At 39.8% G+C, this 14,038-nt stretch overlaps 1 protein-coding gene across 1 annotated transcript; it reads right to left on the minus strand.

Moving 5' to 3' along the window:
* Window positions 1-2,628: 2,628 nt before the first annotated feature.
* LOC138027696 (short-chain collagen C4-like) lies at window positions 2,629-6,526 on the minus strand. The gene is made up of 5 exons (XM_068875272.1): window positions 6,205-6,526; window positions 5,147-5,223; window positions 4,742-4,852; window positions 3,500-3,706; window positions 2,629-3,134 (listed from the first exon to the last, which is right to left on the minus strand). The coding sequence occupies exons 1-5, from the start codon at window positions 6,444-6,446 to the stop codon at window positions 2,653-2,655; spliced, it is 1,119 nt and encodes a 372-aa protein (XP_068731373.1). The 5' UTR covers window positions 6,447-6,526; the 3' UTR covers window positions 2,629-2,652.
* Window positions 6,527-14,038: the final 7,512 nt, after the last annotated feature.

Raw genomic sequence — 14,038 nt, forward strand, 5'->3', positions numbered from 1 at the left:
CATCCCTTGTCCAATGAAAATTATTTCAGTTTGTCAACTCTGTTGGGCCATTTCCGAGTAGTTGTTTGTCTTGGTTTCGATGTTAGTCTTGGTGCTCAACTATTGGAAGGAAAATGAGTTTGATTTGCATAAGAATACGCAACTCATTTCCATTTGAATGGTTGTGTATCTAAAGTCACTTTGAAACTGAGGCACGCAGCAACTCCGAAATAAGCTATTGGTGTCCTTCCTTAAACGCTTCAGCTGTAACCTCCCTTATGTTCAAGTGCTCTTGTAGTTTAAAGGGATGCACAAATTCCTAGTATATGGATGAGCGCAGAGCAAACCGCGGGGAAAAACCACATGACTAGAAACATGAAGGCCGTCATGAGCAAAGTGAAGCGACTGGACAGAACGCGGCGCCGAAGTAAACTCAACAGTATTATGATAATTATGATTCTCCCAAACGCTTTTCATTCAGTCGCTCTCTCTCAACCACAACCCGACAGGTGTTCCAAGTTTTCAGTGTTTTTTTCTCAGCGCAGGAAATCACGTAAACTTGCAGTTACACCAGCTTCACAAGTAATTTATACGGGAGTATTTCTTCTTTTCACGGCAACAGCCCAATATTTGCTTTTAGTGTTTGTTTTTTGCTTTGACTTTCAATTGTTCACAAAACCATCTCATGATTTGAAAGGAGGCCGTCATACATAGTATCGAATTCACGTAACAACTGCCCTAAAAGAAATTCAACAAACGAAATTTGAGAAAAGAAACTTACACGAAATATTGGTTAGAGAACGTTAAGTAGTTCAGCTTGGCCCAGTCTTGATATATTTAAACAAGACATTGACGCCCAAACTAGTTGGAAATGTTATTCCTGGAAGCAGTTCTAATGAAAGACTCCGTTTCACAAAGAACGTACGTGGTTACAATTTCAGTTGCTTCAGTGGATTTTCAACAAAACAATGGTACTTTCGGAAGAAGTACTTATAGGCACGTTTTTTCATCAAAATACTCTTAGAAAGTACAGATATCGTTTGATTGCATTCAAAATTGAACCGTGACACCAATCAGCGAACTTTGTCTATTGTTTGCCAAAATATCGAAACTGAGACAAAAGTAGGTCATTTTGGAATCTTCAGGTGAAGTTATCGTTAGTCAGTTAATCCATAGATACTAACCGATGATTTGTGATTTCCATTATTTCCAGTAAACCCGGTTTCCCGCAGTCTGGAATGTATCTTGGATCTCGTGCAGAGTCCCAAAGCGGTGTCGGCACATTACCATGACGCAAAAATTTCAGATCCAAATCACGCCTCCGCATTCACATGCAAAATGGCGACGTTCTCTTAGACTTCGCAGTTTTCTTTCTTCTTTGAGGAAAAAAAGTCAATCAAAATGAGAAAACACTTTAAGTCAGGTCACATTGAAGCATTTACGTATTATGTATCAAGAAATAATATTCCGTCTGAGTAAATGAGCTCAGCTGTACTGCCTGGAAGTGAGGCGCATGTTGCCATAGGCCACTTCGGAAAATACCATAATACTCTTTGTTTGTCCCCCCAAATTTTGCATAAGCATTGTTTCCAGTTTCTCTTGGGACTTACAATGGTCCCAACAAAAAAACAAAAACAATGCTTATGCAAAATTTGGGGGAACAAACAAAGAGTGTTATGGTATTTTCCGAAGTGGCTTATTGCAATGTCATCGAAGTAATTCTAAAAGCGGGAGATCTTTCGATGACGGGGTTATCGAGAGTTAGGTAAATATATGTGGTAGCAATGAAAACGCACAAAAAGAAGGTTTCTGTCTTTCCGATCACTACTTAGCTATCCAGGCTAATCACTACTGTTCTGGCGCAAATTCACTAGGTTCATTGATATGGACATATTTGATTGTTTACTACTCGAGTACGCGGCCAAGTTACTGCTGGCTCAGTAGTTTAGGGAGAGCATACTTGTCTTGTCTTGTATAAAACAGGGAATTAGAGGCTACGGGGCTTCGTAATCCGATATGGCACAACTACCCTTTGTGAATTTTGAGATTTCTCAGACGCAAATAATCAAATCGGTTCATCATTGCTCACTGACGGGCGTGCTTTGTTAGATAATACATTAAGATAAATGCGGTCACCGTTAGTAATGATCCAGTGGTTCATCCCAGATAAGTCACTGGATGATTTCTCTAAACCTTGCAAAAGTTTAAAGGTCATAGCCCAAGCCGTTGCTTTTGAGGCGCTGCATGCATCTGGAGAAATTCAATTAGAAATGCCTGCGTACTTTGGTTCCATTGGAGTCAACCTTGGATTAATTTTGATTTGTCGGAGAACTTTCAATTAATTAATGGAAAAAGAATTGCTGCGGGAGATGAGTCAGTTTAAGTTTTTCTACTGTGTTGTAAGAAGACTTGAGTGCATCTAAAATGTTTAGCATATTCGGTACCAATCCAAGAGGGCACTTGTTCCAAGACGTCGACATCTCAGCTGTAGGGTGCTGATTAGTGGATCGAATTGAACATAATCGTGTAACACAAGACTCATTAAGATCAACAAGTTTATTGCTTTGCACCCTTACTCTACATTTGCTCTCTGGCTTGCTAACGATTGATATTTCATTTAGTTTCTGTTTAGTTCTAATGCAAATCAACTACTGTTCAAGCTTTCTTTTTTCTTTACTTGGTGCAGACGGCGCATGTCAACTCTCGACCGCTGACGTATGGAAGACAGGGAAGTGAACCACAAACGCCTTCCACGGGATGCAGCAAGGCACCATTTTTGTTAGCATGGCTACCAGGAACATATTCTGGATCACCATCGACACAGATGAAATTACTTGAATGTCTGTGAGCATATTGTTCAGTCATCAGATACCCATGATACTCCTCGGTCCATCCAGATGGACAGTCATTCCTTGCGGGCATCATCAGCATTGAACCACGTGACTTCACAAAGCAGACAACACAGGGTGCGTCATGATCATGGAGATTTCTCTTAAAAGGGTCTCCGTTGTATTGACTGACCTGATACTCAGTGCCGTAAATGTATCCTGCAGCCTGGTGACCATCTTTGTACTTGTCGTACTTTGGATTGTGAGGAAGACAAAGGTAGTTGGCTCCACCACCGGAGTAATCGTACCATTGACCCCCAATTATCCCTAAAACGTGGAAGTGACATGTAAAACGCATTCATCTTGCTTGGAGATAAAAAGACAGCTGTCACTCCCTAATAAATTACATCTCGAAAAGAATTCATCAGGGATTTTTAGCCTTATTTGCCATTCTATGTTTTCCCTCAGTCTTTATTTTAGCGAGATCAGTATTTTCGCTTGAGTAATATTTTACTATTCCTTTATAACGTTTTCTGCTCTCATGACAACTCCTGTGATCACCAAGAAAGGAAAAAAAATCAGAATTCTATCACAACCACCCAAACCTGAAGAAAACGAAATGTGAATGTTAGTTGAGAGGTATTACGAAATGTTAGGAAGCGTTGAATTAAATTGTTTTAGGAACTTTATACCTTTATAGACGATCTGAGCACCACTGGGACATGTGGTCCTTCCCCATCGAACATACTTCACACCCGACTTTGCAGTCCCGTTTTGTCCTTTTTCTCCTTTGGCGCCTTGAGGTCCCTGGGCTCCAGTCTTACCTATAGCTCCTTGTTGTCCTTTAGGACCAGGAGGGCCTGGTAAGGGCTTGTTTGTGCCAGGCTTTCCTGGTTCCCCTGTGAGGAAAGAGGACAGAGCGGGTGCACTATTATTTGCTGTGTGCTGATGGGAAAAGTTGGAGGGAAGCAGTTCAGAGTGGTGTGTTTTCCATTGTCACATTATTCAAACAAATTGAAAAGAAAGACAGGGAAAGATGCCTTACTCGGTGTGATTCACGAAACTATATTTAATTTTCCCTTTTAAAAAGAGTGTATTTGTTTGTTTTTTTCTTTTTTTGAGTGGGTTAGCTCATCTGAAAAACCTTTAACAATTTACTGTCATTCATTTATTGTTTAACAAGTTATCTAGAACTTCTCTCTTAGAAAAAAAACCCAGGATAAATGCGATGCGGCAAAACTTCATTTGGCAGGGTCTAATGTTATGCACGCATTATTATGTTGCTGCAATGATCAACGAAATGCCACATGCGCATGTTTTGCATCCTTTAATCTAAATATTAGACCCTTAGCGGATGAGGAAGTTTTCGCCTGGAAAGTCACGTATTTATAATGTACTTTTGAAAATGGTGCGATGGCAAAGGTTTTTAAAACACTTCTCATATAGCGTCTGGTTTAATTAAATAATCCACTGTTTGGACAAGTTTTAGATTTCCTTTTGATCTCTATAAGGGGCTCTCCCATGCTATACAATTTCAAAAGCCCTAAACTGTGGTGGAGACCAAAATGGATGATATTTCCTTTCTTCACTGCAGACTCTGTTGGTCCAATGAGACTAATTTTCTCTTTTCATGATCAGTAATAACGGAAAGGATTAAAGTCGATTTGAACAGACATTAAATGGGGTTAACTCTTGTGTCTCACAAACGGCCTCAAATTTCGATGTAAACGCCACTTTCTCCTAAATAATTAAATTTCTTATATAATATTTCCAGGAGAATTTAAGCATCAGACAAGAAATATAGTAATGGGTGTCTTCTTCACAGTAAAGCTGTTTCACCCGACAACAGCGAAATCTATGACAGCTCTATGAATCAAAGTTAAGTCAGTTTTAATATATTTCCACGTGGTCTCTGAGTGTAAAGTTTCGTTTACCTTTGGGGCCTGTTTTTCCATCCGAACCAGGCTTACCAGCCAATCCTGGTGTCCCTGGTGGACCAGGGGGTCCAGGAGGTCCCATCTTTTCCTTGTTTTGGATATTCTTTCCTTTGAGAATGAAAATGGTACAAAAGCATTCAGTGTCTTAGAGTTCACCAATCGGTAATTCCTTAAAAATGGTTGTTGGCAGTTATCTTAACCTTGAACTACTTTCCTTACAAACATAACCTAACGAAAATAATATCTTTATGCCAGAATTTTGTTGCGCTCAAGTACTGGCATGAACATTACAAATCAGAGGAGAGATTATTTTCTGTTTTGTCTCTAATAAATAAAAAACTGAGAAATAACTGATCTTTTGAATATCATTATCTTATAATCATGGGTGGGTTTGATACCAACCCAATAGGTAGGCTGTAAGTGAGGAGTAAGAATCTCCACTTGATCCCAGAGGAGGGGACCGCATCAGTGCATCAAGTCTACAAAAAAATAAATATATTGAAGTGTTGATATTCATCTGAATTGTTGATTGTTATCAGATGGTCATGTCTGAGTACTCAAGCTCAAACAGGTAAAGGCATAATTATATTTTAGGGAAAGAACATATAACTGAACAACTGTCCATGTTGAGTTAAATGTTAATGAGTTTTACAGAGATGATGCAAACTTTTGATTGCGTACTAGATCTATCTGATTGGAACAAGCCCTGCAGACATGTGGATGTTTTCTGGTGGTGTGATTTTATTTGTTTTATTTTATTTTATTTTTTTTCGTTTGAGCTGACATTTTACATGATATCCTGCATGGAGTGGCGTAATTGATATGGCTCTTTCCTTCGAGGGTTTTATTGATTTTTTTTCCAAAGCGTTTACATTGCCCCATCGTTTTGACAAATACCTCCAAGCGGAGTATTTTCTAAACAACAAGTTTTGCAAGGAAAATCACTTAATTGGTATAATAAATTTAATTTTAGCGAACTAAATTTCTCTTTCTTCGCAAAAATCGACAGACATATTCACTTCTACTGAACATTTCACACACACGCACGAAATTGAAAATGTAGCAATATTTCCCTTTGAGTTAAATTAACTGGCAACATTTTAATACTGCTAGAAACAAGAATAATTAAGAGATACCAAGTTTCTGAAGGAAGTTTTAGCCTTTGCTAAATCAATTTCGAGCTGAAATTTTATTTCTGAAAATTATTGATTGAAGTGTAAACAAACTCCTAACGCATGAAGCCCAATTGTATAGGAATGTTATCAAATTATTTTGGTGGCCAGGAGACTCGACGAAGCACTTTTTGGCATCATGGTTCTTATTTCGCGAAAATACACCATTGGAAACAATGAACAAATCAAGAAAAAATTGAAAAGATTACTCAGTCTCGACCGGAGAGATGACAATACGTTATATTTGAGATTGGGAGGATAAGCAGCTATAAATTATCGAGGACAAACCTCTCTTCAAGGATTTTCACTCGTTTTTCAATGTCCTGTGGGTTTTGAGTGGTATTTTTCTTAATTCGTCTGCGTTCGCGAAACAGCATCGACTCAGTCTTTTGTCCAGTTTCATGGACATCGTGATTTTTTGGACGCTGATCATCCATGGCTGAGATGTGGACCAAAATGGTAAAGCAAATCATTAACACAACAAGGAAACGCAAGCCACCACAAGGGGTTTTCACTCGCGGGTACTTCATAGCTGACGAAATGGTCTTCTTTGATCACTGCCTTCGGTACAAGTGGAGTATCAAGTTGGAGAAACGAAATAAATATACCTTAGGTGAATCACAAGAAAGAAGTTTTATTGATTCTGCAGAGAGCTTCACAAAGATACAAGCTTGAACTTTTTCGCGTTTACAATTGAGATGCTTGACTGAACAAAGAGTCACGCGCGTAAATGTCAATATGTCAGTCAACGGATGGAAAATTATTAACACCTGGTGTACACAATCAATCTACATCCAAGTGGAATAACAATATTTTTGTGACTAAGAAACTCTAAGCGATAGCCAAGGAAAACAAGCTTTGCCTTTAATGGGACCGCAACCCTGAAATATTCCCCATGAACAGTTGGACTGTATGCTCAGACAGATTTGCATATAAATATTTCTAGGATGATGATAAATGCATGGTTTCAAAGTAACTTTGCTCGGTTGGCTTTTCTGAAAGACTAGCAAAAGGTTATGAAATCTAACAGCAGGAAATGACAGTGCTTCATCATTAACTGTTTTCAAACCGTAGTTTTGGAAGCGCGTTCCCATGCCAATTGCCGTTCTCGGCCTGACGACGACGTGAACTGAGCAAAACAGTTTAGGTTATGTGGAGGTCGCGAGCATCTGACAATAAATTTTCAATTGTCCATGTAGGGTACTGTAAAAATAACATTCTACATCTGACTTAATTGACGACGGTCTGTGCAACAGAGAGCGCCGATCTTGCGCATACATTGTTGACATATTACAGTTCTTAGAGCGGCGTTCTTACCTATAAGACGACGGATTTAGAATTGTCTGCACTTTTGTCTTAAACCAAAGAATACAGAAAAGTGACACATTTAATTAGCTTTCGGCGATTTAATGTCTTCGCTCCCCAAGCATCTTTCTGTAAGCCAAGTGAATTCAGTGTTAGAATTAAAATGCTCTGGTTGTTGAAATGGAAACAATTGGGTCATTTGTTGAAGAACTGGAAAAGTTGACATGCCGAATGAAGTTTGGTCTGTACAATGCGATGAAAATCCGTCCTTAATAACCTTTTGCATGAAGGGTTGTCAGTTTGAATAAGATGAAACGTACGCGAACATGTCGTAAATGATGTACTTATGTCTCATTTGTCCATAACAAAGAGCTTTGGCAAGGACGAGGATGCAACGGAAACAGCGACTCGTCCTAAACTAGGTTTTAATGCCGCAAAAAGGCGTGCTGCAGTTGCAGCATATATTTCTCAATACATTTCTTTTCCGTCCTCTGGAAAACTAGAAAGTAAAGCAGAGTTTAAGAAACGACGAAGGCCAGGGCAAAGAGAACGCAACGTAAATCATTTGGTTAAAAGAGAAAAAATAAACGTAGTCGGCACTTGTTTTATTATCACGTATTTCTGCCGGTACTTTGCGACATTAAATCACCAATTGAGGTTTTGACAATAACGTGAGGAAACGTTCGTTTCCAATTGAGTTTCGCGGAACACTTACGAAAGCGCAAAGTTTATATTTTGAGGTGACGTTTTCAGTTCGTCGCCGTCGTAGATGTTGAAGTCCCTAATAAAGTAAAAAAGGAATAAATGTAACCACATTCAATCGATGAAGTTTTGACGACAACGTGAACATACTTCCAAGCAATCCTTCATTCTCCATATTTATTTCAATAACGAATTCTTCCAATACAATACACTTGGAGCATTTTCGCCGATATTGTGATACTCGAACAGTACAGGATATAGACGGCAAACAGGTTTACGATAGCGTCAGAAAATGTTTTCAATTGCAAGTTACGCTTTCGTTAGCGTCGCTATCTTCCTCTCAAAGGTATATTACAATTAGCAATACAAAACACTATCACGTTTTATTTACATTCATTTTACAGTATGAAAGCAATAACGATTATAATCATCAAAACAGATTTTGTGGGGCTTGATCTTTTTATTCCCCTTCCCTTTGTAGGAGTTTTGCATGGGAAAGGTGGGCTGAGTTAGTGGTTCCTCTCGTGCTATGGTGTGTGATTTGAGGTTTGGCGATTCCAAAAGCAGCACTGAAACAGGAACAGCAGAGGTAAATTTTGTAACATGAAAGGGCTCTATTGGCATGATTGTAACAACGCAAAAAAAAAAAACGGCAAAATATGCCGGGAGTTGATGACATAATGGGAATGGATGAATAGAATCACGACGAATAAAGATAGGCTGAGAGGTAAGAGTTGTATTTACAATGAAAATTGACCGTGATAAATTCAAGTCAACACAATATTACCAAGTTAAATACAGCCACCAAATTAACAAATCACTGTTGCATCGGGATTTATCAGTCGACTTTAGGACTGAAATGAACGTAAACGTTTAGAACTGATGGGTCAACTGGCTAGAAAAGTTTCACTGAGTGAACTAAAGCGAAAAGAGAACTTGAAGCGAGTGATATTGAGTAATATAACTTTCTTATATATAAAATGTGAACTAAAGCGAAAAGAGAACTTGAAGCGGGTGATTTCGAGTAATATAACTTTCTTCGCCGTTGACAAAGTAAACAACAGGGAGAGGGCAACAGAGAGAGGTCGACAGGCAGATCATAACAATCAAAGGTGCGTTTACACGACAGAGGAAAAATGGCACGGGTCCGATAAAAAGTGGAATGTTTCCATTCAGTTTTGTAAAGAAACAGTGAACTTTTATCCGTTCCGCTACAGGACCATAGGCGCCTATGGTTCCGTAGCGGAACGGATAAAAGTTCACTGTTTCTTTCCCAAATGTCGTGATATCGGACGATCTACACGAGTCCACATTTTTTTTGAGTGAAAACGAGCTATCGCCTTTAACAGCAATTCAGGGGATTAAAATAATATTAAAATATTTTTTTTGATTGTAATGCGGCACAACAGCGTCAACAGTTGTCTTTAGGCGAAAGCGACGTGACAAAAAAGCAAATTGCCAATAAGCGCAAAATAGCGGCGCTACAAAGATTCGATTGAAATATAGGATTCGTGAACGTTCTTGCTATACTTGACAAATGAAACCTGGAAAATATCTGGGGCACCCAACGAGTGATTTCTTAAATTTGTGTTCGGAAGGAAGATGAGCTAGAACTTTTTGACCCCCGCAGGGGGGGGGGGGGGGGGGGCCGTTTATCGTTTAATTATGTCCAATTATTAACATGTAACTCAATACATTGATACATTTTAATTCCATCAATCACTGGGCTTTTGAATATTCGAATCGTACTAAGATTTTGGACAGGATTTCATAGATATTTCGCAAAGGTTGTGAGGAGTCAATAGAGTGCTTAGAAATTTCGAAACCACACTGAAGAACGCTGGTATTCATTGCGCTGAGTAAGAGTCAACTGTGATATTTATTCTAGTGCTTCTCAATGCTAAGTGTCAAGTCTTCGAAGACGAATTTCTAATCAGTTAAGGCCCAGGCGAAAGGGTTCAACATCCGTTCGATTTCGTTGAACCTTGTTGACCGTGACTGATGGATTCATCTTCGATTAAACATTTTTTCAACACAATTGAAAGGGTAGGGGTGGGTAAAAAATTACGAAAGTGTTGAAGGAATATATACGGGCAGGAAAGAGAGTGTTTACATACAAACGACGTAGGAAGTTCACTAGTTCGCCTTGGAATAAAAATTCTACTTGTGTGATCTTTCATTTCACAAGTGAACACCACAATAATGTTATGAGCCATCCGCCTCCCGTTACACGATGCTCAGACCCCGGGGGGGGGGGGGGGGAGGTACTCGACATATCCCTGGGTGGGGACGTACGGCGCAGCCCTTCATACCCTGACCCTGTTTAAGACAGTCTGAGCTCCCCCCCCCCCCCCCCCCCCGGGGGGCTCAGACTGGTCTTATTCCATTACACATTTGATTCCGAACACATAGATCATATCACGATACAAAGGAGATTTTAAAACTTAATTTTGTTTTTGGCGATCAAGCATGAATGTGTGTTGGGTGCGAAAATTGCCGTCAGTGAAGCGCCCTGAATTTTTCAGGTGTCATGATAAGACAATTGCTAAGTTAAGTGTGCGAGGATAACTTCTCGCAATTTCGTCGCATGATAACCCGCTGCCGGCACGGGAGCCCAACAAAATAGGCCATTTTCGAAATATCAAAATATTCGGGTTGAGAGTGAGTCAGTGAGGCAAAAACAAAAGAAACACTTTGGAATGAAAGTGAAAAATATTTGCATATCATCCATTTTCCTTTGTCTTTGGGCGTGTTTTCACGCCAGCCGATCGTCTCGCTTAACATATTTGTCCTCTATTAAACCTCTCCTTTCTTTTAATATATCGAAAAAGGCCTATTAACTACTTCCAACATGATCTCTTCTCTAAATTAACAATTATCGTTAATTCGTAATTAGCTTTGAATATAATTTACTGTCATCGTCAATTTAGGACACTGTGTCCCAGGACTTGTGGTAGCACAGCTAATAAGGAAATTAAAAAATCATATCCGTGGATTAGATTCCAACCCGGAGCTTCTATTTTATCGGAACCGCTTCTTTCCGCTTCACCACTGAAGATTCTCAAAAAATATATATATATTAGCGTGACTTAAGGGGTATTTTGGCGCAAAAAATTTGTTGATTTGGTTTAAATCTCGATATTTGATGGTCTGTTCAATGTGTAAAATTTGCGGTAAAACTCCGACATGTTGGCCAACATACTGCTCTGTTGGCCGCCCTAGCTACCGAAACAAAAGGGATATGGGTCTAGCTGCTATTGTGACGTAAACGTCGGAGTTTTATAAACATTTAACTTGTTCAATGTGGATTTTTTAACTGCAGTTTACATGCGTAGCAGCAGAATGCAACAATACCAGAAATTGAAAAGACGGTATAGGGCTTCATTTCTTGTTACCGTATTTTGACGACAGTCCCCATGAAGCCATGAACGTCGAAGAAGATTGGTTCAGTTGTCACAGTGCTCGAAGCATTTCAAAACAGAGGACTTCACTCGACGTTTACACCGCTTTTGATCAAACGTGACAACACAAATATGGAAGACGTTTCATTAAACACCTATTTCTAATACGATTCTCCTTGCAGAAAGTTCAAGTTATGAGAGAAACGATCTGTTGAATAGGTATAAAATTAGCGGCAAAATAGTGTGATGTTAGCCGCGCTACCGAGACAAGAGAGGTATAGGGTTTAGCTGCAATTGTGACGTCAAAATTTGACTTTCTCTGCGGATTTTTTGAATACAGCTTACATTGGAAGCAGCAGGATGCAGCAATACCAGAAGTTTAAAAGGCGGTATAAGGCTTCATTTCCTGATACCGTATTTTGACGACAATCGCCATGAGATTACGAAACGTCGAATAAGATGGGTTCAGCTTGTGCTTGAAGAATTTCAAAAGAGAGGCTTTTACTCGACGTTTGGACCGCTTTTGATCAAACGTGACAACACAAATATGAAAGGCGTTTAATTAAACGATTCTCATGGCAGAAGGCTCAAGTTATGAGAGAAATGGAAGTAGAAGCAATAAAAAGAAACGAAGGAAAGATAAAATCAAATATTTAATCAAATACATCAGCAGTACACATCATGTACTCTATTTGTAAACCATATCTTAGCCAAAAAAAAAAAAAAAATCACCGCTCACCTTGCTTCGTCTCCTGTTTGTTGATACATTTGCTTGCCTCTTGCTTTGCCTCATTTTTCGGCTGCTAACGTAAGGCTCCATTTTTGACGGCAAACTAGTTCGACTCCTGAAACGTTGAATCTAACAGGGCAACTCTAAACAGCCTTCCAACTCCCTGCAGCAATAGTACTCGCTAATGTTCTGAAGAAAACCGACACTACAATTTCCACACTTGCACCTGCACAATACAGAAGTCAACAAATGAATAAAAGGAACGAATGAACTGTCGTTGCAAGAAGTAACAGCCAAACAAAAAACACACAATCAACGAAAGCAGTCTGGGTACGTGCGCAGAGAGATCACCATGCAGAATACGCAAGTATTCTTACTATTTAAGCCACTTGAACGTTTCCCTCAAATTTATCGGCCTTCAGTTGTCGTTTTAGTGCTTTGTCAGCTTCTATTTTTTCTTCGTAATTGGCAGTCCATTCCTTGTCAGCCTTTGGGTCGTCACGGCAAAGGCGATGATATCTTCATCGCTCGAGGTTATGGAGATAAATCATGACCATCGTCTACTATTTCTATGTCGTAATCCATTTTCGAGTCTTCGGAAAAATGACCAGCGTCAGAATCTGACGAGGGGCAAGAAATGTTTAACGTTACGTTAAAAGAACTTCTCTATGAAGGAGAAGGCAAATGAAGCTTCCCCCTCGTTCTCTGCAGGGTCCCTTGGGAACGAGTTTGGTGAAACTTGTATCTTGTGGGCTCTCGATCTGACGTCACTACCATCGCTCTTCTCAGACCTCTTTTGCGCTGCCGTGATTTCCTGAAACGGAAGTTTTAAAGGGGAACAGAAAGTCTAGTATTTAGCCAGTCGGAAAAAAAATTTTTAAGAGAAGAAGGATCACTTCTCTCAATTTCTTCTATCCTGACCAGCACTTCAAACATATACATTTGTCACGGCAGAAAATTCCCTCTTAAGTATTGTCACATGATCTCCAAAGCATATACGAAATGAAGAAGTGTGTAGGATCTATTTTAGCTCCATGCTATAGCCTATCTGAAATTCGCGACGAAATTTCCCCAAAACGCTCTTGAATAGCAACGGAGCTTAAGGTGGTTCAAAGCAGTTTCAACACTTTCAAGAGAATGTACTATTAGAAGAATTGCCTCCACAACACTGTATCACATAACAACAATGTCATGATTCCATATGAAACGCTTCAGTAACACGATGCGTTCATTATCACTACGCAATACGTCATCATAGCAACAGGAGAGTCATCGAAAAACACCCTGTTTTTTATCTTTAGTTGATGGTATCTCTAAACCCCATTTTTTATTGCTGAAAAGTTTTTAGCAGGCTGAGATGAGATTCCGAGCATAGTTTTTTGTTTTTTTGTTTTTTCGTTTTGGAAATAAAGTAAAGTCTCCGCTTACGAGCCAGAAGGCTCATCAGGCTCATCAGGCCGGCGCTTATCTCCGGTTTCTGTAGCATGAAGCGACTAGGAGTATTTGTACTCCCCCCTGGATGGGATGCTAGTCCATCGCAGGGTTACCCCCAGCATTACGCCGGTACCCATTTATACACCTGGGTGGAGAGAGGCACCGTGAGAGTAAAGTGTCTTGCCCAAGAACACAACACAATGTCCCCTGCCAGGCCCCGAACCCGGACCACTCGATCCGGAGTCGAGCGCACTAACCATGAGGCCACCGCGCCTCCCTGCTTTGGAAATAGCAGCTGCTTTATTATTCATCAGCGTCACAAATTCTTGCCCATTTTGGAGGTCATTTTGTTGAAACTCAAGCACGCTTTCAACAGACCTGTTTATGTTCGTGAGTTATGCACGCGCTGCCGGCCTTTTTCACCATGGACTAACACTCTTACACTCTTACGCTCTTACGCTCTTACACTCATTCAACCCGGTAACATAGTGTGTAGTGCACTTACAGTGCACTACCACAAAAAGGGGCGAGGAACCAGGTGAATAATGCA

This window comes from Montipora capricornis, chromosome 12 (assembly GCF_036669925.1).
Source record: "Montipora capricornis isolate CH-2021 chromosome 12, ASM3666992v2, whole genome shotgun sequence".
NCBI classification, from domain to species: Eukaryota; Metazoa; Cnidaria; class Anthozoa; order Scleractinia; family Acroporidae; genus Montipora; species Montipora capricornis.

Bases quoted from the DNA above. Each gene is read 5' to 3' on its own strand.
- LOC138027696 (XM_068875272.1), bottom strand. From the start codon at position 6,446: ATGAAGTACCCGCGAGTGAAAACCCCTTGTGGTGGCTTGCGTTTCCTT. The intron at 5,224-6,204 runs GTTTGTCCTCGA...ATTTTTTTGTAG, and splicing joins GTGAAAATCCTTGAAGAGAG to ACTTGATGCACTGATGCGGT. The intron at 3,135-3,499 runs GTATAAAGTTCC...TCCACGTTTTAG, and splicing joins TGCTCAGATCGTCTATAAAG to GGATAATTGGGGGTCAATGG.